At 38.0% G+C, this 27,966-nt stretch overlaps 2 protein-coding genes and 1 long non-coding RNA gene across 10 annotated transcripts in view; 2 read left to right on the top strand and 1 right to left on the bottom strand.

Annotated features, from left to right (window-relative positions):
* The window catches only part of LOC126965171 (uncharacterized), a 125,437-nt gene that overhangs the window by 24,920 nt on the left and 72,551 nt on the right, over positions 1-27,966 (top strand). The window lies entirely within an intron of this gene.
* Positions 714-6,822, top strand: LOC126965135 (transcription initiation factor TFIID subunit 13). Of its 5 annotated transcripts, none has more exons than XR_007729461.1 (6): positions 714-875; positions 945-1,123; positions 1,240-1,397; positions 2,193-2,245; positions 4,270-4,301; positions 6,674-6,822. XR_007729461.1 is itself a non-coding variant. In XM_050808602.1 (5 exons), the coding sequence occupies exons 1-4, from the start codon at positions 834-836 to the stop codon at positions 4,272-4,274; spliced, it is 384 nt and encodes a 127-aa protein (XP_050664559.1). In that variant the 5' UTR covers positions 714-833; the 3' UTR covers positions 4,275-4,301; positions 6,674-6,822. The 5 variants fall into 5 exon arrangements, 3 of the variants coding, with proteins under 3 accessions (XP_050664559.1, XP_050664558.1, XP_050664560.1); XR_007729462.1 differs by having other exon boundaries at positions 2,193-2,249; XM_050808602.1 differs by lacking the exon at positions 2,193-2,245.
* LOC126965010 (uncharacterized) overlaps positions 12,079-27,966 on the bottom strand; it is a 62,885-nt gene continuing 46,997 nt past the window's right edge. For all 4 annotated transcript variants that reach the window (XM_050808415.1, XM_050808418.1, XM_050808417.1 and 1 more), the window contains 2 exons: positions 18,845-19,017; positions 12,079-14,143 (listed from right to left, as the gene is read on the bottom strand). In XM_050808415.1, coding sequence (XP_050664372.1) covers positions 14,028-14,143; positions 18,845-19,017 — 289 coding nt within the window. In that variant the 3' untranslated portion in view covers positions 12,079-14,027. The remainder of the gene's footprint in view (positions 14,144-18,844; positions 19,018-27,966) is intronic.

Below are 27,966 nucleotides of genomic sequence, written 5' to 3'. Positions count from 1 at the left end.
AGGAACAACGTAAAATGAATGTTTTCCTACTTGGATTGGTACGAATGGACCGATTAGATGCCGGCCAGATCCTCGGACCTTACACCATTAGATTTCTTCTTTCGTTTCTTTCGTATCCCCAATACGTGAAAGATACAAATAATAACATTTACAAAAAATGATACGAGAACGTGGGTGAGTTACAAACAGAATTGTGCCATATCATATCGAGTATTCACCATAAAATGATAAGAAAATCAACAGGCAGCGCAACTCATTAAAAGATTGGCGATTTGCGTAAGACAAGAGGGATCACATATTGAGCATATATTTAATTAATTTACAAAAAAATACCCACTACTTTCTTTTAAAATACTATATATACTTAAGAAGAGTTATTAGTTTTTGGCCATTCATTCGATTGGCATCATAAGAGTAGGGGTGTTTTTTTTTTTTAAATTTTAGTCGGTTCGATTCCCAGACGAGGCAAGTCATTTTTAGAAAATCTTTGAATGCAGAATTACTAACTTCTAAAAATAACATATAGTCTTCCTTCAGTAAAATAGCCTATCTTCGATATTTAAGGTACTTTCCCTTCATGTCCCATAACTTTGGGACATCCTGTTTTTAAGGTAGGTATTCTTAATGTTGTTTGCCACTGTCTTAACAGCTGTCGAATGTCAATAATTATTATTGCTTTCAGACTTCAGCTTTGTTTTGAACGTATCGAGAGATTATTCGAGAATCGACCTCGATAGAGTATATCGACAGAGTAGATAGAGTATATAGTGTCTCGACTTTAATAAATATTTTCAATTGACTTGTAAACACCTAAACACGTAATATTTATAATTATGTCTACCCCTACTCCAGATAATCCAGATCAATACGACCAGGTACGATACAATAGAAACATAGATAGCATTACAGATTTATTAGAAAGTTTGACTGAATATGTTTTGTAGTTCGATGATGAAGAATCGGATCAGCAGCAAGGAGCTACAGCTTCAGATCGTAAAAGACTGTTCAGTAAGGAGTTGCGCTGTATGATGTATGGGTTTGGTGATGATAAGAACCCTTACACAGAGAGTGTTGACTTCCTGGAAGATCTTGTTATTGAGTTTATTACAGAAACCACACACAGGTAAGCTAGAAAATTTAAATCTGCTTTACCGTCGTATTTACTTTCATAGCATTCATTACATATTTTAATTAACTATGGGAACAAAATATATAGGCAGATTTTGTTTGTCACTTTAGAGCAATGGAAGTGGGAAGACATGGCCGAGTGCAAGTAGAAGATATGATATTCTTAGTACGTAAGGACCCCAGGAAATATGCTCGTGTGAAAGATTTGCTCACAATGAATGAAGAACTTAAGAAGGCTAGGAAGGCTTTTGATGAAGTAAAATATGTTGGTGAGTTTAAAATTATTGATATAATTATATTTGCCTTGTTAATTTAAGTTCTAACTCATTAGAATTGAAATTGAAGTCCGTCCAGATATTTGCAATCATGACCAAACAGTTTACCAACCAATTTATTTACAACAGTGTTTCCCAAACATTATTCTGCCATGGCCCTATAATTTTCACACTACCCCTTCATGACCCACTTTACTTTAAATTCAACCAAAGCCAAAATAATACATATTTATATTAATAAATAATAGTTAAAAAGGTTTTATTAGTACTGGTAAAGGTTTTAGTAGTACTATATACTTTGTTATCGCCTATTTAGTTACAAAATTTTTGTGCTAAGTATGTGGCTGCTCCTTTTTTTAGTAATAAATCAAAGTTTGCGGAAAATGTGGAAAGTTTTATCTTAGGATCTTCTTTTAACATAAGGAGAGAATGTTGCGACCTGGTATTTTATTTTGATGGCCTGGGTTGAGACCCAGAAAATGGGAAACGCTGATCTACAACAAAGTACAACAGAAATTTATTTTTGTTGTATGAAAGCTCTTCCCTCGCTTTAAGATTCATAGCTTTTAACAACAAGCTTCTCTTAAAGTAAAATAATTATGTTTTAATGAACACACAGTCTTATCAAAAATATATTTGGTTCCATAACAGTTCTAATAACTTTATGTCTATAATATTAAACTTAAATATGTGACTTATCTGGACATTCCAATTTCATCTCTTATTATTTTATTTCATTTGCTGTGTTGTTTTATAAGTAGTAATAGACTGATTGTTTTAAACTTATAGAAGATCAACAATAGTATTGGCTGAGTGTGATACCCCATGCTCCTAAGACTGAAGCAAGTAACCAATTTTGATTTAAACACATTGCTTTTTGTGTTGCACCTTGTACTAATGTCCTTATTGTTCAATAAATTTGTTAAAGCAGACTTATTATTCAATAACTCAGTTGTTCTAGAGATCTCATTATATTTTTATCTAACACAGTTAGCTTATTGCCAACATTAAAACACGCAATGTCCTAATAACCATTACATCATCCAAACGAGTGTTGTAATGAAATCCATTACAAGATTACAACAGTCTTTTGGGTTTTGGCAATGGTTACTAGGACTGGCTTTTTTAATGTTAGCAGTAAGCTGACCGTTTCAGAATCTTTAATAGAGGATTCATATTATGGGTGTTGATAATTAGGTATTAAAACACTCATGTGATACAATAGTATTGATAATAATCACAACATAATATAAACCCACATTCGTATTTTAATGCCCCTTATTACACAACAGTTGCATAAATAACTATAAAACATCTTGTTGTATTCCATTTGTAAATGAAAATCCAAAATTTTTTATCATCTGTGTTATATCAATAATATTTCACTGGAAGGATACAAAATTATTTTGCCAAAACAATAATGTTATTTCTTAAAATTTTAATTCATTATGATGTTATTCATTGAGTAGGCAGCACATTTATTTTGCAAACAATAACTTCCAATGTTTTTAGCATCATGATGCTATTTTTCTGGGAGATTTATCACTTCTGCTTTAGTACAGTTACATTTTGATGTTATTGTTTTAATTTAATAGTGTGCTTGAGATATATAAATCAAAATTCATTATTGTTAATACTCTAAGGCTTATCCAGACATTGTTGTAATAGTGAAAGAACTTTCAACAATTTAAAATAAAATTTTAAACCAACCAACTTTTAGTTTATTTATGGCTAGTATTTGCATGATAACTCAAATATGTTATCACAAAACATCTGTCAGGATACTATGTTAGATTTGCCAATTCGTAATAATATTGAGGCAAATAAATTTATATAAAATACAGTGTGGTTTTTTGAGATGGGTGGGTCGCCATGTCGGAAACTACATGACTTAGAGAAAAGTCGTGAAAAGTAAGAAACCAATATCTGCATATTTAGTTTTTTTTTAATTTTTTTGAACATTTGACGGAAATTAAAACATCCTCATAAGGATCAATCTTTACAAAGATATGTATTACTAAAAATGAAAGGAAATACAAAATTTTCTATTTTATTATTTTACATGGAAGAAAACTCACCTCCTATCAAATTTTTTTGTTAGAAATCTTAACAACCTTAGACCTTATACAAAAAATGTAGGAAGGTTTTATGTATTCTATAGTTGCTGTCCCCTTTGATTTGATTTAATTATTTATTTTCTTATTATTAAAGTAGTTGTTCCAAATGTTCACAAGATTATATTATATTACTAGTTGACCCGACAGACTTTGTTCCGTAAATAATAAAAAATTCTGTTTTATAGGAATTTGCCAATAATATTTCAAAACATCATAAATTATTTCGTAAAAAATGCTACCAGTTGTTTCACAGCGGAACTGTCAAACCGTGCGTCACTAAATTCACTCATAGAAAATATGTCCATACAATACAAATATTGAAAATAAAAATATTTATGGGTCCCAAATCGAAATAAAAACTATCCTATCTCTCAAGTTGGACCAAACTGCACTCCGTGAAGTAATCCCCATTAAAATCCGTTCATTAGTTTAGGTGTCCATCGAGGACAAACAATGTGTCACGTAATTTATATATATTAAGATTAAACAAATTAGATAAGAACTTACAATAAGAATATATTTTTATTTGTAATTTTCGTGTTAAGTTGTTGTTGACAAAATTAAATTTCATTTACATAGATTAAGTCTGCTTTAGTGAACCTATTACAATTGACTAGTAACTAACATAGTTCAATGTGTTGTCAGTAGTGTGTTGTTTTTTTTTTTAATTTTTAGAATAAAATATGTTATATGTTAACTAACACACAAATCGCATTGTTTGAAAGATAATGAATAATAATTATTTTCAGAATGAAAACAAATGCCATTGGACTGAATGTTTGTGAGTATTAGTACAATAGTAAATATAAAAAAAAAATCCCAATGTTTGAATAATGTTTGTAACTTAAAGTGAAGCTGAAATGGACTTGATACTTACAGCTGTATTAGTTATTTTTTTTATTGGAAATAAGGGAAGAGACAAGCAGGAAGTTCAGCTGATAGTAATTGATATTCCCTGCCCATTACAATGCAGAGACCACTCAGGATTATTGAATTAAAACAAAAATTCTGAGCGGCACTACAACTGCCCTTGTCACCTTGAGACATAAGATGTAAAGTTTGATTTGCCCAGTAATTTCACTAGCTACGGCACCCTTCAGACCAAAACACAATAATACTTCACGGCAGAACGCCGTTGTACTAACCATAATCTAGCCGGTATCTGGTGCAAAGGAGCCTCCCAATGGTAAATAGATATTTTTGGATATAAATATAAAATGTACATACATCACACATACTTACAATCATGTTTGTCTGATGTCTCCCAGAGATACAGAAGGCAGACCATCATTGCCATAGTCCAGCTTCCATTCATTAGATTGCATTACTTGATAACATACAAGTTTAATTACCCTGTCCAAATTTTTTTTTCTTCTCTAACTTGGTCATCTGCTTATTTTATTTATTCATTTATTAAATTATAACATTCAATTAATGACAAAACCCTGCAAAACTGTCCTGACAGTTTGACTGCAGGAACGAGTCTCTGTAAATATAGACATTTACATATTTGTATAGACTTAATTTAATACTTTAATTACAAAAATAACAATATTTACAATGGTAATGGAATGGTGCTTAAAAAGTATTTTTCTAATTTAGTTTTAAACCTAAATTTATTTGGCTCTAGGCGGATGTCCATAGGCATACTATTGAGTAAATATGTTAAGCGCTTTTCTAAAGTTCTATCAACTCTGGGTACTTGTAGTTTACCAGATGACACCGACCTCGTACTGTAGCTATGGCTCGACTGCAATTGATTATGCTCCTGATTTTTATGGTTATTAACTGCCAATAGGTACTTGTTTTTGAGACTGACTGGTAAAATTTTGTATATCGACGCTTGAAAGGAGAAATTGACTAAGCAACATGGAGCTTATTTTTAATAAAAAATATTTTGTCGCTTAGCAGACAACATAAAGTAACAAGCTGTTGATTTAACAATGCTGAAGCGATGACATCAAAATTCATCGTAGAGGGACTAGAATACGACCAAACGATTCAGAAAAATCAGGCGGTTTGAAATATGTATATAATACAAACGATTTAAGTTTTCTTTAGTGTTAATTCCGCCAATATTTGTTTTTAAAACAATTCGACACGTGTTTCGCCTCTACACGAGGCATCCTAGACAGTCTACACGAGACTAGACAGTCTCGTGCCAGATTTTGGCGAGACAACACGTCCTGAGGATGCCTCGTGTAGAGGCGAAACACGTGTCGAATTGTTTTAAAAACAAATATTGGCGGAATTAACACTAAGAAAACTTAAATCATTTGTATAATTATGGATTTCCGCAAAGTAACGCCTAATTCAGTAAATGAACTATGTATATGACTCAATATGCTGAAAAATGGCGCTTAGTCAATTTCTCGTTTCAAACGCCGATATCTATTTAGAAAAGTTTGCGATAATCTCCTATACAACTATTTTTAGGCTAACTTCTCAATCTTCCATCGGGTCCATTGTCTTCTTTGATTTCTTTTACCAGGTAATTTTTTTATACGAGACAGGGCAAACGGGTACGAGGCTAACGTAATGCGTTGCCAACCTTTAAGTTAGGAATATACTCTAAGCTTGAATGTCCCTAAGTCGTATCGGTTCGGGAAAACTGCAGGCGGTGATTGATTCCACAGAGTGTCTGTACGAGGTATGAAATTTCTTATAAAATGCGTCGTTTTAGAATGCCAGACTTCTAAATGATGCGGATATAATTTCGCACTTTGACGTAATATCAGTTGGTGAAATTCAACGGCTCGCACTATCCCGAATAACTACTGAGCACTCCCCGTGATAAATGCGGTAGAAGACGCAGCGGGAACCCAAATCTCCGCAATTTTTGGAAATCATAACCACAATAACTCCCTTTGTCCCCATGGTATATATCCTGCCCAGCGCTATTTTGATTTCTTAATCACTTAAATAGTTATTTAATGCTTAGATCTTTTGCAAGAAAAACAATTTTTAAAAATTCTTTTTTAAGCTAGCAGTCATTAATTGAGTGTATTATCATGTATTAAGAAATTGTTGTATGTCGACACAGAGGGAAGTCTTGTAGGTACATACATTTTAATCCGGGAAGGACAGACAGATACACTTCCTAATTATACATGTATATTATGTGGGATACATTAGTTGACTTCTTTTTTTCAGATTGACAAGGAAGATTTACATTCCAAAGGATAAAATGTATCAAAGTGTACTACCGACGTAAATGTGGAAAAAGGTTATTTTTATTTTTGAGTTATGTTTATGTATCTTTATTAATAATAAAAATATATTTCCATATGATATTATTGTAACTTGTTTTTTTTTATTGATGAACACTAAAGTTTTATAAGTATTATAGTTTTAAAAAATTTAATATAGTTTTTTTAACAATTCTGAATGTTCTTATCACATATGTTGTTTTATACATTTTATTCCGTACATTGTTCCCACTATCGTTCGTATAAAATAATATTAAATTTACCGTATCGCGCCAAATGTCAAAAATGTATATTCGAATGTTTGGTAAACGGAGAGGTGGTAAACCGGTGTAATCTGGAATATTTCTTGGCATTATTCTTGATTTAAAATTAAAAGGTCTCAATATTGAAGTATTCGCTAATAGACTTCGCGGTTAAAATATTAGAGAATTAACCGACGTGGTCACACACGTGACACCTCTGTTAGATATTTTAAAAATTAATACAAATAAAAAAAACAAAACGATAGTGCCTCAGTTAAATTTTTAATTTTAATTAATCTTAATAAGAATTGATAGTATAATTTGTTAGGGTAACACGAGTAAATAAAAAGTCGTGGTAGGTTCTATCGGATTCTGCTATAGTTGGTACTCTCCTGCGAGATCCCGATCAGTCACGCTCGGCGATCTGGATGCGGTGATCTTCCAGCGCCTTACACCGCGTCATATGCGTGCCTGCTCACTCATGAACCGTCTCGCTCTCACCTATTATTAATTAAAACACCACTACCTTATGCTGTAGTAACGTTCCGTTACAGTGGATACTAATATATTCTTGTGTAGTTATGTATGTTTATAAGCAAATTAGCTGATTAGATTGAAACTATGATAATCAACTTGTTATGCCTACTACTTGGTGAACTCGAATTACTAAGTCTTGTTGGGCGAGGCTTTTACAACATGATCGCACAAAATGTACTAAACAAAATAATTATGTGTTACGAAATTCAAAAGAATTGTATAAAACTTTTGTGTGGTAAAGGTTACTATAGCATAAACGACTTTCATAATGATAACACAGACTGGAAATGGAGCGAGCGCCCTCAGATATTATAAAAGTAAGTCCTCCGCCGCGTCTGTCTGTCCGCCAAAAACTACTGCACTGATTTTCATGATGTTTTCAGCTGTTCTCGAGGATGGTTTTAGTATATAATTAGTTAAGATTTCTATGCATATTTGTATACATAAGATATTTGTTGGAGGTGTTGGTAAAAAATAAGCTATCTGGTAGCTTTCAACGAAAACGCTGTCTAAACCCTTTGAGATATAACAAAATAATGTATGGTGAAATCAGGTACGAATAAAAAAGAAGAACTCCGCGCCGTGATATTAGAAACTGAAGCACCTTTATGCTAGCGTGTGTGCGGTTACGGGGGATACCAGTTTTTCTCCCTTAAATAATCAAATATGGCCACAAATACTTTATAGTATTGTTTTTACACTTTCACAACGCATGACGGCATTTTTAAAATATTTTATTACGACGCATACTGATCTGTCACAGACGATGGCAAATCTCATAATGGCGGCCGATCGGCTTGTATTAGTGTAAGTGTGTGCGTGGGGCTGTGTATTTACTCGTTTACTGGCATGTTTTGGTGCTTCACTGTTATGTAAGGTGACACGTTGTCCGTGGGTGGAGTGTGTATTTTAAATAGAACTACAGAAAAGTCTGCGATGGCAAGTGATGGAATGTCTATCTCTAGGATATCATACCAAGTATATCAATTTTAATACTTAAAAAATAAGCAGTAATAAAGCGGTTATGTAAAAACTGTTTAGACTAATACGATATTAATTCTTATAATTTTTTTATTATTACATATAATAAAATCCTTCAGAAATACGTTTTTGTTTCATTTTTAACTTATCGACTTTGATTACATATTTCCGATAGCTTTAGACAACATTATTCCCGAAAATAATAGGTGCATCATTTTTCTTCTATTGACAGAACAGTCGTACATCGTCTGTCGGGTCAGCTAGTCAATAATAAAAATTTATTGAACGATATATACTTATAACAAAATTTAATTTTAAAGAAAGTTAGCTGAGTTTCCTGCACTCGTTCTTCTCAGGTCTGAGGCATACGTTTTTCGAATGGGTTGTATATTTTGAAGTTCAATAAGTGATTTTAAATCCTTATTTGAATAAAAATGATGTATTAATAAAACAGTTATACCTTACGATCAGCTATACCTTATTACGTATCGTAATGGCAAAACCAACAAAAGTGCGCAAAGTCCTACTTTGCGCACGACTGACGAACACCAGTTTAAACCAGTGAGAGGCGGCTCCTTTGCACAGGAAGCCGGCTAGATAATGGGTACCACAACGGCGCCTATTTCTGCCGTGAAGCAGTAATGTGTAAAAATTACTGTGTTTCTGTCTGCAGGGCGCCGTAGCTAGTGAAATTACTGGGCAAATGAGACTTACCATCTTATGTCTCAAGGTGACGAGCACAATTGTAGTGCCGCTCAGAATTTTTGGGTTTTTCAAGAATCCTGAGCGGCACTGCATTGTAATGGGCAGTGCGTATCAATTAGGTACCATCTGAACGTCTTGCTCGTCTTGTCCTTAATTTTCATAAAAAAATCCAAAATCGAGTGAACACTACACATTCAACGCGCGTTGAATTCGTGAAACCAAACCGCGAAGTATGGAGTGTGGAGGTAAGGAGAGTCATCTCTTAGTGGGAGAAAAAGTGTCCAGGGTTATGCTGTAATTAATAGTACAAAAAGCTATTACAATGGCGCTGGTGTAGGCACAAGGTATGGTATGAAGTATGGTGAATGTAGCAATTGTAGATGAATAATTGAAGTATGCCGAGTTAAAATTTTAATGTTATTGTCGACAAAATTAGTTAATTATTGAAAATTTGTAAAAAAAAATAATGTAGTAAATATAACCTTAAATAAATATTATATGGAAACGTGCACCTAGAGTTATTAGTATTATGTTAAATTTGGCGTTTCTTTTAAGATTTACCCTGATGCGTATTATTATTATTGTTCGGCTTGATGGCGTATCCTTTTTAGATTTCACCAATGACTAGTGTATATTAAACAATTCCGTGAATGAACTAGGTCACGATCACAAACGAAGTAATTTTTTACTGCTGAGATCATTTACCGCAAAGAACACTGTTGATGTATCTAAAACAAAAAAGTTAGTTGGTTCTAAGACAAACAAACTAAAGTTAGATATTATTATGGTTAATGATTGAATATAGAATATAAACATAAGGGGAATTAACTAAGGAGAGTAAGGATTTGAGATCAGTGGGGCGAGGGATATCAGGAGGAAGGAGGTCATAAAGAGAAGAAGACAGTCGAAGGTAACTAACTGAAAAAGTTGTGATTGGGACATCCTTCATCAAGTCCACACTCACAAAGAAAGCTTTCTCTTATATGCAGCTTAGCCAGATGAACAGGGGTAGGTACACGCATGCCTTAATATGCAGATTGTACTTGTAACGCGTGTATGTGTGTGTAACTTGATTGATGATTGTATGGATGAGTTGGAATTGAGGACTGAAGAATATCGTAGTATTTCCCTTTAGAAGTACTAGTCTTTTGCCAATACATTTTCCAGGATGATAAAAGACACTGTCCTGCGATCGGAAGTAAATTATTAGGATAAACTGTGTAGTGTTGATGAAGCTACTGTTGGGCCACCCTAAATTAATGCATTTCGACGGACACTTTTTCATATACACAGATGATTCTTACCTCTAACCTCCATACTAGGGCATCGAAACTCGGTTCAATTTGAAAAACCCGGGTTTTCGGGTCTAAGAGTAATCAAAACCCGGGTAGACAGGATTTTTCGAACATTTCGATCTTTTTGTTGTAATTTTTTAAAATACACTAATCTGCGTATAAAAAATATCGATTTCCTACAATGAGCACAAAATATAAAGGATGAGGATGAATTTTAATAAATGAAACAGTACTTTCCAAATTACAAAAACAGTTTTAATGTTTAAAAAAGTGATAAAGATTTATTTTTGCTTCAGAATATCTTAAAACTTAGTAAGTAATCTAAGTCTTTTTTAAATCACATACTTGCAGAGATTAGTTTAAACATTAAATGAATTATTTTGGTAACATTCACTTATTGTATTTAAAAGCTCCATTCCACTTGCATGGCTTGATTTATTGGTAGGAACGAAGCTACTTTTTACGTAATAAATAATAATTTATCAAAGCGTGTTTTTATTCCATTTACTTATAATTGCATTCGAAGTGGCTTAAACTTAATAAATAACAAAACCAAAGTATTACAAAAAACCCGAAAAACCCGAGTTTTAAAAAGAAAACCCGGGTTTTTTCGGTCCAGGTAAACCCGGGCCCGATGCCCTTCTCCATACCTTGAAGGCTGTGACGTGATCACCGACACGATCGACGGCCTTGATCCGTTGACCGGCTCCAAGTTGCATATTCCCAGGGCTATTTGCTCGCACAAGACGAGTGTTGATAAAATCAAAAGATTGAGAAGTCAGTACACCGTATTTGAGTGAACTGAGAGGTTACGGAGCGGATACTCCGCACAACGGCGACGTTCTGCCGTTAGCTGCGGTGCGAGACACGGCATATGTGATATTGATAGAAGTAACGTAATAAGATATATTGATACTTCGGTAATAGCAAAGAATATATTATAACAGTACAAGTCCGTACTCACTCCGCAAAATCAATTAAAGAAATAGGGACTCTTGCGGTCATACAATAAGGTGTAATACAGATCGCACATCGCTACTTACATACACTAGCTTTATTCACCTAGAAGTTGCCTCTCTTTCTATAGCGTGATTCTTACCTCTTCTGACGACATTAGGGTTGACTTCTTTACCTAAAACTGTACCTACCTACTATGAGGCATCTTATAAAAATAGCTCAGTTTTTTCTACAATAGGCAACCGTAATTTTAAATCAATATTCTTTCGTTGTCAAACCTAAATTAGTTGCAGATTTGCGTTAGAAAACCACGACATAGTCAAACCTACTTAGTTTAAAGGAAATAAATGGGTAGCTTTAATGAATGGTAACTTCAATATAATAATAATCACTTTAAATTAGATTTTTTCAACGTCTAATAGATCAAAAAAAATTTTTTACGGAAGCTTAAAAAATTTAAATTTGAATCGCAACTACACGGGGAGTGAGACAGGCCTGGTATTAGTGGTAATATAAATGCCGCTTCTCCGCACAAGCTATCCGCATTGCGCAATTGCCTCAGTTTGCGCAAAAAAAAACAGGTTTTTTCACCTTTTTTAAGCCTTCTGTCATCATTTTATGAAAACACTATATTTTTAACAAATGCTTTATTCATTACAAAATAATTAATACAACAGTAATTGGTACATACACAAAATGTATTAAAATACAAAGACACTCAATACGTTTCATTATTATAGCACAAATAAATATGTTTTAAATTAATTGTTAGTTCTAAAAAGATCTCAATTTAAAATGATACAACACATTTTTTTAAATCTAAGTAATATATTAAATTTGTGAATTACACAGTACGACATAATATGTAAAAGGTGTAAATAAAATATTTCAGGTGACTAGACCTGTTCTAAACAGCCAAATTGTCCTTTGGTTTCTTCTTCATAACAAATTGGTCAACATATAATAATTATTATTACATTATATAGTACCCATTTAGGCCTAATGGCAGTGTCAAAGTGTAAAGTAGTAAAAACCAACTACTAAACTGGTAGACAACTAGCTAAAAACTACTAATGTATGATCATGGTCAACTCCAGTGTGCTAAACATCTTACATAAATTGTGTGACCAAGCGAATAAGTGTATTTACACTATTTAGTGGGGGGTTATTGACCTAATTCTATTGCTGCGCGACCATATCACACATAAACATTATAATTAAACAAGCAAGTTAAGAACATTATAAAATGTTGCTTAAATATAAAATCACACAAACAATATAGTAATTAAGGCCTCACATTTTAAATAGCAACAACAACTTGTATTGTTTTCATTAATAATGGGTTTGATTAATTCGACCTTTTTATTATTGTTACAGCTAATGTCATGTAAAATACAATAAAGTTATAAAAGGTAACATGAAATATATTATAAAATATACTAATAAGGAATGTATTAAACAACATAACTATTAGGAAGCTTTTGTGAGCTTTAGAGTCACGTGGGGTAACTGTGCGCAGCGGGTAAGTGTGCGCAACGGGGTAAGCTATTTATGACTGGAAAGGGGGGAAATGGGGTTTTGTGAAATGTGTAGGCAAATTAAAAATTTATTGATTTAAAATCAGCTTAAGTAGGAAAAACCCATATGGTGTCATGAGTTTATTGAAAAAATAACATATTAGAATCTGGTGATGTAAAGTTTAAATTTACTGTCATAGCAAATTTGAAAAGATTGTCACATTGCACTAAGGATAGTAACTAAAGTAATTTCTTTTTTTTTCGGTCAAAAATGTATCTGAGCTGTTTATTAAGCATAACATCCGAAGTTATGTTATGCCTCAATAAAGTTTTCTAAGAATACTTAGATTAAAATCAGTTTGCTTAGGGCATTAAAAATCCACTTAGTTCCTTTAGTTGCGCAAATTTACCCCGCACAAGTGCGCACACTTACCCTTAGCCCGTACTAAGATTTTTTTCCGTCAATAATGTATCTGAGCTGTTTATTTCGCATACCTAACATTCGTAGTTATATCTCAATAAAATTATGTAAGTGTTATTAAAATCAGTTTGCTTAGGGCATTACAAATCCACTTAAGTGCGTTAGTTGCGCACACTTACCCTTGGTCCGTACTAAGGGTAAGTGTGCGCATTTAGAATCAATCGGATTAATCCTTTTTTTCAGAAGTGTTAAGGTTTAAGACTTAATTTATTAATATAGTTATTAACTAACTAAATACTCTATCAGACTCCCCACATGACTCTATGGTTCAACAGAATTGCTTCAAAAGACATTCTTATTAATGTTCAAAACATCATAAAACAGCTGGGCTTCAACAATATAAAGTATGTTGTGTATAATGTACTATGAAATTTAAAACTTCATATAACTAATGGATAAAATATAAGGCAAGTTACCTGTAGTTTGGTCTAAGACTCGAGGTTGCTAACAACTACTTATCTACTCTATGATAACATTCTACTCGTGATTTCAACAATAGATATGCACCTTAAAGAATTTGGTTGGATAGTCTAATTTTTTATTACTTTAAAAAATGAGAAGAAGTATAATTTTTTGCCTGAGTTTAATCGGAAGGTGGGTCCATCGCAGCAATGATGGCCTTCATCACGGCGGCTGCTGACAAAGCTGCATGAGGCTGCCATTCCTTGCCTCTGGTGCCATCTCGATAATCAGCAATGCCTATAAATTTCATACGAATGTTTGAAAATGTAATGTATTATATGTAATGCGAGAACGTTGCGTTTCTATACAGCTGACTCGCACATGCGCGCTGTGCTTAATAACTACAACTGAAATTATTTGAGTTTAATATTTTTATTGACAAACATTGACCAACTATAAACATTTAAGACTCACAATCTTCTTTTAAAAGGTCGTCAAAATTTCCGAGTTGCAGACCGAGTCCGTTCTAACATTAACAGATATCTTTAAAACATTCATTAAAATGAACACCTTATTTCGTGGCTGTAATGCTATAGTGACGTCAGCCTCTTTCGCAAATTTCGAACCACATTCGTCGAAATGTTTTTGTTCTAGCAATTGAAATGTAATTATTTAGCAAAATGACAACTATAGTCTGGTTCCGGGCAACCTAATCCGTTACTTTTTCATTCATCTATGAAGACATTTTCCGAAGTATGGAGATGAAGCAGTCCTTCCTGTTGCCCACGACACTATCGAGCACGGCGTCCAGCTCACAGTCGTAGGCGAGCGCACGCGCATGCGCGGCGAAAGCGGCTCGCACCTCGCCCGCACTCGACACCGACCGCTCGCAGGTCACTCGAGAACGACTGTATTAATAGTAATTACCTCGTATGGAGATGAAGCAGTCCTTCCTGTTGCCCACGACACTATCGAGCACGGCGTCCAGCTCACAGTCGTAGGCGAGCGCACGCGCATGCGCGGCGAAAGCGGCTCGCACCTCGCCCGCACTCGACACCGACCGCTCGCAGGTCACTCGAGAACGACTGTATTAATAGTAATTACCTCGTATGGAGATGAAGCAGTCCTTCCTGTTGCCCACGACACTATCGAGCACGGCGTCCAGCTCACAGTCGTAGGCGAGCGCACGCGCATGCGCGGCGAAAGCGGCTCGCACCTCGCCCGCACTCGACACCGACCGCTCGCAGGTCACTCGAGAACGACTGTATTAATAGTAATTACCTCGTATGGAGATGAAGCAGTCCTTCCTGTTGCCCACGACACTATCGAGCACGGCGTCCAGCTCACAGTCGTAGGCGAGCGCACGCGCATGCGCGGCGAAAGCGGCTCGCACCTCGCCCGCACTCGACACCGACCGCTCGCAGGTCACTCGAGAACGACTGTATTAATAGTAATTACCTCGTATGGAGATGAAGCAGTCCTTCCTGTTGCCCACGACACTATCGAGCACGGCGTCCAGCTCACAGTCGTAGGCGAGCGCACGCGCATGCGCGGCGAAAGCGGCTCGCACCTCGCCCGCACTCGACACCGACCGCTCGCAGGTCACTCGAGAACGACTGTATTAATAGTAATTACCTCGTATGGAGATGAAGCAGTCCTTCCTGTTGCCCACGACACTATCGAGCACGGCGTCCAGCTCACAGTCGTAGGCGAGCGCACGCGCATGCGCGGCGAAAGCGGCTCGCACCTCGCCCGCACTCGACACCGACCGCTCGCAGGTCACTCGAGAACGACTGTATTAATAGTAATTACCTCGTATGGAGATGAAGCAGTCCTTCCTGTTGCCCACGACACTATCGAGCACGGCGTCCAGCTCACAGTCGTAGGCGAGCGCACGCGCATGCGCGGCGAAAGCGGCTCGCACCTCGCCCGCACTCGACACCGACCGCTCGCAGGTCACTCGAGAACGACTGTATTAATAGTAATTACCTCGTATGGAGATGAAGCAGTCCTTCCTGTTGCCCACGACACTATCGAGCACGGCGTCCAGCTCACAGTCGTAGGCGAGCGCACGCGCATGCGCGGCGAAAGCGGCTCGCACCTCGCCCGCACTCGACACCGACCGCTCGCAGGTCACTCGAGAACGACTGTATTAATAGTAATTACCTCGTATGGAGATGAAGCAGTCCTTCCTGTTGCCCACGACACTATCGAGCACGGCGTCCAGCTCACAGTCGTAGGCGAGCGCACGCGCATGCGCGGCGAAAGCGGCTCGCACCTCGCCCGCACTCGACACCGACCGCTCGCAGGTCACTCGAGAACGACTGTATTAATAGTAATTACCTCGTATGGAGATGAAGCAGTCCTTCCTGTTGCCCACGACACTATCGAGCACGGCGTCCAGCTCACAGTCGTAGGCGAGCGCACGCGCATGCGCGGCGAAAGCGGCTCGCACCTCGCCCGCACTCGACACCGACCGCTCGCAGGTCACTCGAGAACGACTGTATTAATAGTAATTACCTCGTATGGAGATGAAGCAGTCCTTCCTGTTGCCCACGACACTATCGAGCACGGCGTCCAGCTCACAGTCGTAGGCGAGCGCACGCGCATGCGCGGCGAAAGCGGCTCGCACCTCGCCCGCACTCGACACCGACCGCTCGCAGGTCACTCGAGAACGACTGTATTAATAGTAATTACCTCGTATGGAGATGAAGCAGTCCTTCCTGTTGCCCACGACACTATCGAGCACGGCGTCCAGCTCACAGTCGTAGGCGAGCGCACGCGCATGCGCGGCGAAAGCGGCTCGCACCTCGCCCGCACTCGACACCGACCGCTCGCAGGTCACTCGAGAACGACTGTATTAATAGTAATTACCTCGTATGGAGATGAAGCAGTCCTTCCTGTTGCCCACGACACTATCGAGCACGGCGTCCAGCTCACAGTCGTAGGCGAGCGCACGCGCATGCGCGGCGAAAGCGGCTCGCACCTCGCCCGCACTCGACACCGACCGCTCGCAGGTCACTCGAGAACGACTGTATTAATAGTAATTACCTCGTATGGAGATGAAGCAGTCCTTCCTGTTGCCCACGACACTATCGAGCACGGCGTCCAGCTCACAGTCGTAGGCGAGCGCACGCGCATGCGCGGCGAAAGCGGCTCGCACCTCGCCCGCACTCGACACCGACCGCTCGCAGGTCACTCGAGAACGACTGTATTAATAGTAATTACCTCGTATGGAGATGAAGCAGTCCTTCCTGTTGCCCACGACACTATCGAGCACGGCGTCCAGCTCACAGTCGTAGGCGAGCGCACGCGCATGCGCGGCGAAAGCGGCTCGCACCTCGCCCGCACTCGACACCGACCGCTCGCAGGTCACTCGAGAACGACTGTATTAATAGTAATTACCTCGTATGGAGATGAAGCAGTCCTTCCTGTTGCCCACGACACTATCGAGCACGGCGTCCAGCTCACAGTCGTAGGCGAGCGCACGCGCATGCGCGGCGAAAGCGGCTCGCACCTCGCCCGCACTCGACACCGACCGCTCGCAGGTCACTCGAGAACGACTGTATTAATAGTAATTACCTCGTATGGAGATGAAGCAGTCCTTCCTGTTGCCCACGACACTATCGAGCACGGCGTCCAGCTCACAGTCGTAGGCGAGCGCACGCGCATGCGCGGCGAAAGCGGCTCGCACCTCGCCCGCACTCGACACCGACCGCTCGCAGGTCACTCGAGAACGACTGTATTAATAGTAATTACCTCGTATGGAGATGAAGCAGTCCTTCCTGTTGCCCACGACACTATCGAGCACGGCGTCCAGCTCACAGTCGTAGGCGAGCGCACGCGCATGCGCGGCGAAAGCGGCTCGCACCTCGCCCGCACTCGACACCGACCGCTCGCAGGTCACTCGAGAACGACTGTATTAATAGTAATTACCTCGTATGGAGATGAAGCAGTCCTTCCTGTTGCCCACGACACTATCGAGCACGGCGTCCAGCTCACAGTCGTAGGCGAGCGCACGCGCATGCGCGGCGAAAGCGGCTCGCACCTCGCCCGCACTCGACACCGACCGCTCGCAGGTCACTCGAGAACGACTGTATTAATAGTAATTACCTCGTATGGAGATGAAGCAGTCCTTCCTGTTGCCCACGACACTATCGAGCACGGCGTCCAGCTCACAGTCGTAGGCGAGCGCACGCGCATGCGCGGCGAAAGCGGCTCGCACCTCGCCCGCACTCGACACCGACCGCTCGCAGGTCACTCGAGAACGACTGTATTAATAGTAATTACCTCGTATGGAGATGAAGCAGTCCTTCCTGTTGCCCACGACACTATCGAGCACGGCGTCCAGCTCACAGTCGTAGGCGAGCGCACGCGCATGCGCGGCGAAAGCGGCTCGCACCTCGCCCGCACTCGACACCGACCGCTCGCAGGTCACTCGAGAACGACTGTATTAATAGTAATTACCTCGTATGGAGATGAAGCAGTCCTTCCTGTTGCCCACGACACTATCGAGCACGGCGTCCAGCTCACAGTCGTAGGCGAGCGCACGCGCATGCGCGGCGAAAGCGGCTCGCACCTCGCCCGCACTCGACACCGACCGCTCGCAGGTCACTCGAGAACGACTGTATTAATAGTAATTACCTCGTATGGAGATGAAGCAGTCCTTCCTGTTGCCCACGACACTATCGAGCACGGCGTCCAGCTCACAGTCGTAGGCGAGCGCACGCGCATGCGCGGCGAAAGCGGCTCGCACCTCGCCCGCACTCGACACCGACCGCTCGCAGGTCACTCGAGAACGACTGTATTAATAGTAATTACCTCGTATGGAGATGAAGCAGTCCTTCCTGTTGCCCACGACACTATCGAGCACGGCGTCCAGCTCACAGTCGTAGGCGAGCGCACGCGCATGCGCGGCGAAAGCGGCTCGCACCTCGCCCGCACTCGACACCGACCGCTCGCAGGTCACTCGAGAACGACTGTATTAATAGTAATTACCTCGTATGGAGATGAAGCAGTCCTTCCTGTTGCCCACGACACTATCGAGCACGGCGTCCAGCTCACAGTCGTAGGCGAGCGCACGCGCATGCGCGGCGAAAGCGGCTCGCACCTCGCCCGCACTCGACACCGCGCGACCGCTCGCCACCGGCGCGCAGTGCACTCGAGAACCCCTGTATTGTCATAAAATACTTATTGTGGCTTAAGAAAAAAAAAATAGGCATATGGAATCCCAAAATAACACCTTTATTTTGTAAAAGAATATTTTTATACTATGTCCGATATTGTTGTTGTCAACCGACTTCAAAAAAAAATGTTTTTTCTCAAACCTGCATGAAAATATTGTCATAATTTTCGAAAAAAGACGACGCGCAGCATCGAATTTTCAGACAAATAAAATCAAATCCACTGCAGGAGCGTTTTTTGAATTTGGAACATAACGCACCTGCAATGTTGTATGAAACGGCGTGCTGGGGTTTAAATACTCTTTGATCGGACCTCTTTTGTCATTCTTGGCATACCATAGTCTCTTTGCTTAGTACAAATTTCGTTTACGTGGCTGTATAGCCATAAATTCGTTTGCCTGTCGGCACAGATGACAAAAAAAAAAGTGGCGGCAAAGGTGACAATTCGTCTTGATTTGTTTTTACATACCTACTTAATAAATATAAATTTAATAAAAATTTAAAATGAGTTCCAACGGTTTAGAGAGTGAAATGGAGATTGATTGTACTCCACCAGATTTAAGACCAGAACCCAAATTGGCAATGGGTAACTTGCTTCTAGCGAAGTCAAATCTTGAGTTGGAAAAACGAGAAATAAGTTAATATTTTCTCCGAAACAATACATTTGGCGTATTTTAATGAGATTGTTAAAACTAAAAAGGCATATACACTATGGGCAATTTATTCCATGCAGAAATGTACAGTTAATGATAAAAACTACTTTTCTTAAACGACAATCGACCGGATTGAAGAAATCGAAAATTTTTACTGGCGTGCACATAAAGCAATTTTTAATTAAGGTGGGATGATATATATTTAGCGACAAAGATAAATTAAATTTAATGTGTAATATAAAACGTGTGTTTTATTTCAAATCAAATCAAATCAAGTCATTTAATTGCATAGATTGAGTGTTACATTATAATCATAGGTGCTAACAATCTGCCCGGTAGCCATGCAAAAATAATATTGTACAATTCTTACTCTAAGGTTAATTTGAAATATCTGAATTAACTTATTCTAATGACTATACATTCATGTCTGTTAAATATTCTTTAACTGAATAATATTTCTTCGTCATTAAAAATTCCTTAATTATATTTTTAAAAGAGTTAATATTTAAGTTTTGGTCCGCTAATGATGCTGGTAGTTTATTATATAGCTGAGGAGCTATATTAAATAGACTATTACCAGAAAGTGCCGTTGTATGCTGCGTGAAACATATTTTATTTTTTCTGCGTTTACTATCAGAGTAACTAAATAGTTGATCATTTGTTCTAATGAATACTAGCACTTCATATATATATAGGCACGGGAAAGTAAGTATTTTAAATTTATCAAAATATGGTTTACAGGAATCAGTAGGGCTTAAATGAAATATAGATCTTATACATTTTTTCTGACATTTAAAGACTCTATCCTTATCTGTGGAATTTCCCCAAAATATGATCCCGTACCGAATATTTGATGTGACATATGCGTTAAAAGCTACTAACACTGCGGACTGGTTTACTAGTTTAGACAGCATGTGCAATGCAAATGAAAATCTATTTAGCTTCATGCACAAATTTTCAATATGGGTTTTCCAATTTAGGCAATCATCAATATGTAGACCTAAAAATTTTGTTTGTGTTATTTCAGATATTTTTTTACTTAGATAATTAATGTTCAATGCTATCTTATTGCGTCTATTTACAAATGTCATTATGCTAGTTTTGTCAAGATTTATGATTAAATTGTTACATGTCAACCAGTTTATAATATTGCCTATAGTATTATTAATGTCACTTTCAAAAGAATCTAAATTTTCACCTATAAATATCACTGTGCTGTCGTCAGCAAATAAAATCATCTCATCGTTGGTTACCGTAGGGAAATCGTTTATATATGTTATGAACAACAATGGACCTAATATACTTCCCTGCGGTACTCCAGTGGTTACGGTTTTTGACTCCGATATATATGGTGTTTCTGTTTTATCATGCCGTACTAACCTCGCTATTTGTGTCATTTGTTGCCTCCCCGTTAGATATGATTTTAGAAGTGATAAGTTGTTTCCTCTAACCCCGTACACGCTTAACTTATTAAATAATATTTGATGGTCGACATAGTCAAATGCCTTAGTGAGGTCCATATAAAGTACGCATACATGCTTTCTTTTATCTACATTAGTAACCTTCAAGAAATTGTATATTGCTAAATTAATTGATTTATTTTTTCGGTTAATATTTCATTCTTTTCAAAATAATCGTTACTATATATATATACTATAAATATACTTTTCTATTATTTTTGAGAAAATGTTATAAGTGTAACTGGTCTATTTTTTAAAGAGTGGCTTGACAATTGAAGTTTTTAAATTATCTGGATATACACCATTCTCTACGCATAGATTTGTAATATGACACAAAACTGGCGATATTATATCAGATACATATTTTACTGCTTTGGTACAAATTTCATCAAACCCAGTGCTATTTGTATTTTTTAGTGTTTTTATGATATTATTTATTTGAGTAGGCGATGATGGTTGTTTATTTTTATTATTAGGTTGTTTTCTATATGTCCATAGTAACTCTCGTTTCCTTTTGCAACATTGTCATTCTCTTTTGTTATTCCTTTTGATATCCACTTTGGTTTTCTAATTGACTGTATTTTTATTTTAATGTAAGGAAAGCAGAGATAGTAAAGAAGTGAGCACATTGCGAAAAATCTATTGTATGCTTCATTTGGTTCAGATGTTTCATAAACATCCGAAAATGTAATACTACTTAGGTATTCCTTAAATTTACTCAAGTTTTCTTCTTAAAATAAACCAGTATTCTATCTAATAATATGTGCTGTATGGTCTGATAGAGCCAGTTCTTCAACAGAACAGCTATAGCTCCGAATATTGGTCAAAAAGTTATCGATACATGTGCCACTTACTAAGCGCGTTGGCTGTTTAAGTGCTAATTTAAGATTAAAACCATGTACTAATTCATTAAGGGTTTGCGTAATTTTATTATTTGTTAACACGTCTATATTTATATCACCACAGATAATGATTTTCCTTTTTTTGAAGCAATTTTTATTAAGTATGTTGTATAAACTGTCAAAAAATGTGTCTAAGGTAAATTTATCGAGTTTTGGTGGTCTATAAATACATATTACTATTGTGCTTTGATCTATTAGGTCGACTCCACTACATTCTATAACACCTGGTACGCTTAAGCGTGTGATATCCGTTAACTCTTTAAATTTAACCCAATTTCGTACAAGTATGGCTGACCCACCCCTTCTATTATTACGAAAATATGCAGAAGCAATGCGAAAATTTGATATCCTAAGCAGCTCACAATCGTGTTCAATTAAATTATGTTCCGTAAAACAAAGTACATCTATAAAAATATTTTTGCTAAGTTCTAATTCGTCGAGTTGTACTACCAGCTGTTCAGATTTATTAATAAGTCCATTAATATTTTGCTGTAATATGTATAACTTATGAGACTCGAATAAAATTATTAGGTTCTGCACTGTTTCCGTTAGCTCCACTTTTCTCTATTTCAAGAATATATTTTTTGGCATTGTCCTTTTCCTCTTGTATTTCATTACCGTTTTCACCTTCACTTTGTCCATGTTCAGTTTGGGTAGCTTTATTTTCTGTATTTTTAATATTCCTCTGCGTATTCTTTATTTGTTTTTTATAACTGTCTATTTTGCTTCGATATTCAAGGCGTAAAATATCCTTTATGAGTGCCTGGCATATATGTCGTATTGGCATACTTCGTTTCATTCTTCTTCTACTATAATCCATGTCAACAAATGATACATTTTGGAATTTTTCGCATATAAATCTTAAATCGTAATTTTACTTATTTTCATTTAAGGCTCTATTATAGGGTATTTCACTTACTAAAATATTTGTATGTGTGTTATTATAGAAAAATATATTCAAACTTAGTTGAAAATCGTAGGGATTAGTTTCATCATTTTTGTTAAGCTTTGTATCAACCTTGTCTCGGAAAGAAGTATATCAGTTAATTTTGCACCTGGTTTCAGAAAACAAGTGACCTCATACTTGGGCTCAGTCAAATTTTGCAATATTCTTTGAGTACCTCTCCCTTGCTCATCCGCAATAATCACGATCCTTTTTCTTGATTTAAGCTTCAGTAGGTCCTCTTTCTGGATTTTGCCCTCAACTACTCTCTTAGGATTATTTGGAATTGCTCTCTTGTCCTGCTTGACTTCAGTAACATGATACTTTTCTCAGCCAAAAATGATTTATTTAAACTATCTGAGACTGTTGTCTCCTGATTTGATTCCTGTGTCTGCCCTGTTTCGGGGTGTAAAATATTTGTACCATTTTTTAACTCCTTTTTTTTGTCAAAAGTTAACTGTATCGGTGTATTGCTAGTAGTTACCGACTTTTTCTTTTTTTTTCCTACCCGTATTTGGAGTAGTATTTGTATGATTCCCCTGCATTATTTTGAGAAAAGAACTATATATGCCTCGGCGGGAAATGACAATTGCCAACTCATACTCGACCTGCAATTGCCTATTTCCCGACCTTTGCAATAATTTATAAAGGCATAAGGCTTTTTTAATTAATAAGTGAACAAATAACATGTCGTCTCAAGTGGTGAAGTGTTCAAGTTGCAACATCGTTATAAACGAAGTGTTAGCTCTCATAAGCAATAAAATAGATGTGATGGACGAACAGAGTATCAGTCGGATCTGTGTTACAAGTTTTTCGGAATCGGATATCGTGACTGCTAAAAACCTCCTTTTTGATTCTGTGCCGAGTGCTAAACGTAAGAAAACACGCAGGAGGGATGGCAAATCAGCACGGGATATTGATGATATAATCAGTCTGCTTAAAGAAAGTGACTCGGAGGAATTACCAACTTTTGTCGCTCGGAACCTTCACAAGTTACCTCCGATTCTTTTTGACCACGTAGATCCTACACAGTTACTTAAGGATTTACTGCTATTAAAGAAGGAAATAAACGATATCAAAAGCAACTATGTGACAAAGGAGCATTTCGACATATTGAAATGCGATATAGATAATATAAAAAGTACACAGGCGGCTGAAAACACGGTTAATTATTATAACATAAATTACAAGCGAGGTGCTTGTTTACTCGATAATTATAATAATATTATAGCGTGTGATAGTGGACCGATGGGATTATTGCAGGAAGACATCGAACAGGTCACAATAAGCGACAGTAAAATTAAAAATATTGATAACGGCCGCGCGCCGCGTCAATTATCTGCGCGCACGCCGTCTCAACCGAACGAAGCGACCGGCGCGCATGCGCAACAGCTGACTAGCAATGGCCCGCCCGTACCGATAACGCCGAGACACACGGACGCCACGGATAGTGAAAATATATCTAGAGGGAAGAATAAATTGCTATCGGACGTGGTTAGGCAAGGCGAATGAAAGGTGGTGCAATATAATAAAAGGAGAAATCGTTTTAAAGGAAATAGAGGGCCATGCAAATGTGGCTGATAGCAAATTTAAGGCAGCAGATATTAATATACCGTTATATATTTATAATGTGTCTAAAGAGGTGACTGTGTCTGATATTGAAAATTATGTTTCGAGTAGAACGGGGCTAAATGTGATGGTGGAGAAAAATATTATGAAGCTGGCTAAAGATTATGATGGATATAAAATATTTGTACCTAAACATAAACTAGATTTGTTTATGGAAAATGATTTTTGGCCCGAAGGCATAGCATATCGACGTTTCATAGATTTTAGACACCGAAAAGTAATGGAAAAAAATGGTATTATTAATAATAAAAATACATAATGGCCTCAAGAAACAAATTCATAAGTTTTAATTGCAAAAATATTGTCAGATCGGTCGAGTGCGTAAGAGGATTATGTAAAGAAGCAGATGTAATTGCCCTTCAGGAGACATGGCTTCTACCACACGACTTGCAATATTTAGGTACTATAGACCGTGAATTCTCGTTTACTGGAAAATCGGCGGTGGATACGTCGGCGGGTATACTACGCGGAATACCATACGGCGGTGTAGCTATACTGTGGAAAAAGTCTACGTTCCCGTGTGTATCAGTAGTGACGTGTAATAGTGTACGACTTGCTGCAATAAAGATTCAAGTTCAAAGCAAATCGCTTTTAATATTTTCGGTGTACATGCCTACGTACTCCAGTGACAATTTATTAGAGTTCACCCAGTGTTTGAGTGAAATCTGTGCAATTATCGAAGGTAACGATGTAGAATCCGTTTACGTGCTTGGTGACTTTAATGCCCACCCAGGTGAGTTATTCGCCAATGAACTTTCGAGCTTTTGTTGCGATCAGTCGTGGTCGTGAGTGGACATGGATTTAGTCGATAGTGACACATTCACTTTTATCAGTGACGCTCATGGCTGTAGACGATGGCTGGACCATTGTCTCGTCACTAGTGCTGCGCGACAAACAATACGCTGTGTGTCAGTGTTGAAGGACACTTATTGGTCTGATCATTTACCTCTAATGATTGAATGTAACCTGGACTTAATTCAAGCGAAGGTTTCGCAGTCTCATACAAAAAATTATTTGTATAATAAAATAATTTGGGGCCACAGAAATGTTTCTGAAATTAACAGTTATTTTGACAAATGTAATAATGATTTAAAAAACTTTCATTTTCCATTAGAATTTCATGAGTCTGCTGATAAGAGATGTAGTAATTTAAAATGTAAAATGGGTATAGATATGATGCATAATAAAATAATTAAGATCTTAACAGACGCCTCAATAAGTAGTAATTTTAAAAACGCTAAGAATAAATTTCAACATGTCACAGGCTGGAATGATTATGTCAGGGAGGCACACGGGAGAGCTCGACACTGGTATAAGCTATGGTTGTCCTACAATAAGCCCGATTGTGGTTACATTTATGAAAATATGAAAGAATCTCGTAAAATATTCAAGACTAAACTTAAGTGGTGCCAGAATAATGAGCAAAAAGTAAAAATGGATGCCATCGCTAAGCATCACTCTGGCAGAAATTTTAGCAAATTTTGGAAATGCACGAAAGAGTTAGATTCACGTTCAGGTGCTCCCGTCTGCGTCGCTAACAAATATGATGCCGTGGAGATAGCAAATGCTTTCAGAACCCACTTTAGGATGGAATCCCCACTGTCATCATCATCATCAGCTCAGCGGATGTTGAATGCTGAGGCCTCTATGGATGACAGTGTTACACACTTTACTGCCAAGGTTGTCGCTAGTGTGGTTAAAAATATGACTAAAGGTAAATCTCCGGGCCATGACGGTCTCAGCATTGAACATCTGCAATACGCAGGTCCTCATTTATATCGAGTATTGGCCATGTTTTTCACGATATGTGTGAGACTCAGGTATTGGACAGTTTACTTGACAAGCAGTTGAGCCACTGTATAGAACTAAATGATGCCCAATTCGGTTTTAGACCAGGCTTATCAACCAAAACTGAGATACTGTGTCTCAAGCAAACTGTCCAATATTACACGGCAAGAAAAACGCCAGTCTACGCCTGCTATCTAGACCTATCGAAGGCGTTCGATATGGTGTCGTATAATATCTAGTGGGAAAAATTACGTCGTGATACTAGTGTAACAGATGACATTATTTCGCTCCTAAAATTCTGGTACGGTAATCAAGAAAACGTGGTTAAGTGGGTTAATGCCTATTCGGATGCCTTTGGTCTGGAGTGCGGGGTGAGACAGGGGGGGATCAGCCTGACCAGGATTGAGTGTCACGTGGCTGGTGTATGTGTCAACAACATCAGCTACGCAGATGACATGGTTCTGCTGAGCCCCTCAATGAGGGGTTTAAGAAAGCTGCTGAGAATATGTGAACGTTATGCCCATGGTCTTCGATACAATACAAGTAAAAGCGAATTTATGATATTTAAGTCGGGTAATAAAATTTACGAACATAAAGAAACGCTATCGCTGTGTAACGCACCACTAAATATGGTAACGAAATTTAAATATCTTGGCCACTGGGTCTCCGACAACCTAAGTGATAACCTAGACTTAGAGAGGGAACGTAGGGCGCTGGCTGTCCGCTGTAATATGCTGGCCCGAAGGTTTGCGCGTTGCAGTGAACAAGTCAAAATATCTCTGTTTAAGGCTTATTGCCAATCATTTTACACGTGCAGCCTTTGGACCGGCTATACGCAGAAGGCATACAACGCGCTGCGAGTGCAATATAATAACGCGTTTAGGGCAGTGATGGGGCTGCCTAGGTTTTGTAGTGCATCCGGCATGTTTGCGGAGGCGCGCGTTGATGATTTTTACGGGATCATTAGAAAAAGATGCGCATCATTAATGAACAGGCTCCAGGCTAGCCCCAACACTATCCTAAGCGCGTTGGCATGCAGGTGGGACTCCCCACTGCTGAGTCATTGGATAGGTTTGCATGCGCCTCTAGCTAGGTGCAACTTATTGTGAAAATAACTAACCTTACTAACATAATTTTTAAGAAAAATTGTAACTAACATACAATTACTAACACTACCACTAACATTACTAACTTAGTCTAAGAATAATTGTTACTAACTTAATAACTAATACTTATGGATGTATAGTGTCCGAAATAAATGATTATTATTATTATTATAAAAGGCATTTATTTTCTCAAATTTGATTCCTTTACAATTCTTTTTGATGTTATTTCTAATATACTAAATACTACTACCGCTTCGGAAACAGATGGCGCTCTGAGAGAGAAGAAGCGACACAATAAACTTTCCCAGCATTCTTTTTTTGCGCTCTTTTCAATAAAAATATACAATATTGTACAGTAATTTCTATCGCTCTAAAATAATCATAATCTAGTCCCAGGCTGCCCGATCACTTAGATATTCAGCTGTGGAGTAATAGGATTTACGACAGTCCATTTTT

The sequence above is a fragment of the Leptidea sinapis genome, chromosome 6 (genome assembly GCF_905404315.1).
Source record: "Leptidea sinapis chromosome 6, ilLepSina1.1, whole genome shotgun sequence".
NCBI lineage: Eukaryota > Metazoa > Arthropoda > Insecta > Lepidoptera > Pieridae > Leptidea > Leptidea sinapis.
Note: the sequence above shows the minus strand (reverse complement) of the source record. Positions and strands in the feature narration are given on the sequence as shown.

Coding starts and splice junctions, on each gene's coding strand:
- LOC126965135 (XM_050808601.1), top strand. CDS start 834: ATGTCTACCCCTACTCCAGATAATCCAGATCAATACGACCAG. Junction 876..944: donor ATCCAGATCAATACGACCAG/GTACGATACAAT, acceptor TATGTTTTGTAG/TTCGATGATGAAGAATCGGA. Junction 1,124..1,239: donor ATTACAGAAACCACACACAG/GTAAGCTAGAAA, acceptor TTGTCACTTTAG/AGCAATGGAAGTGGGAAGAC.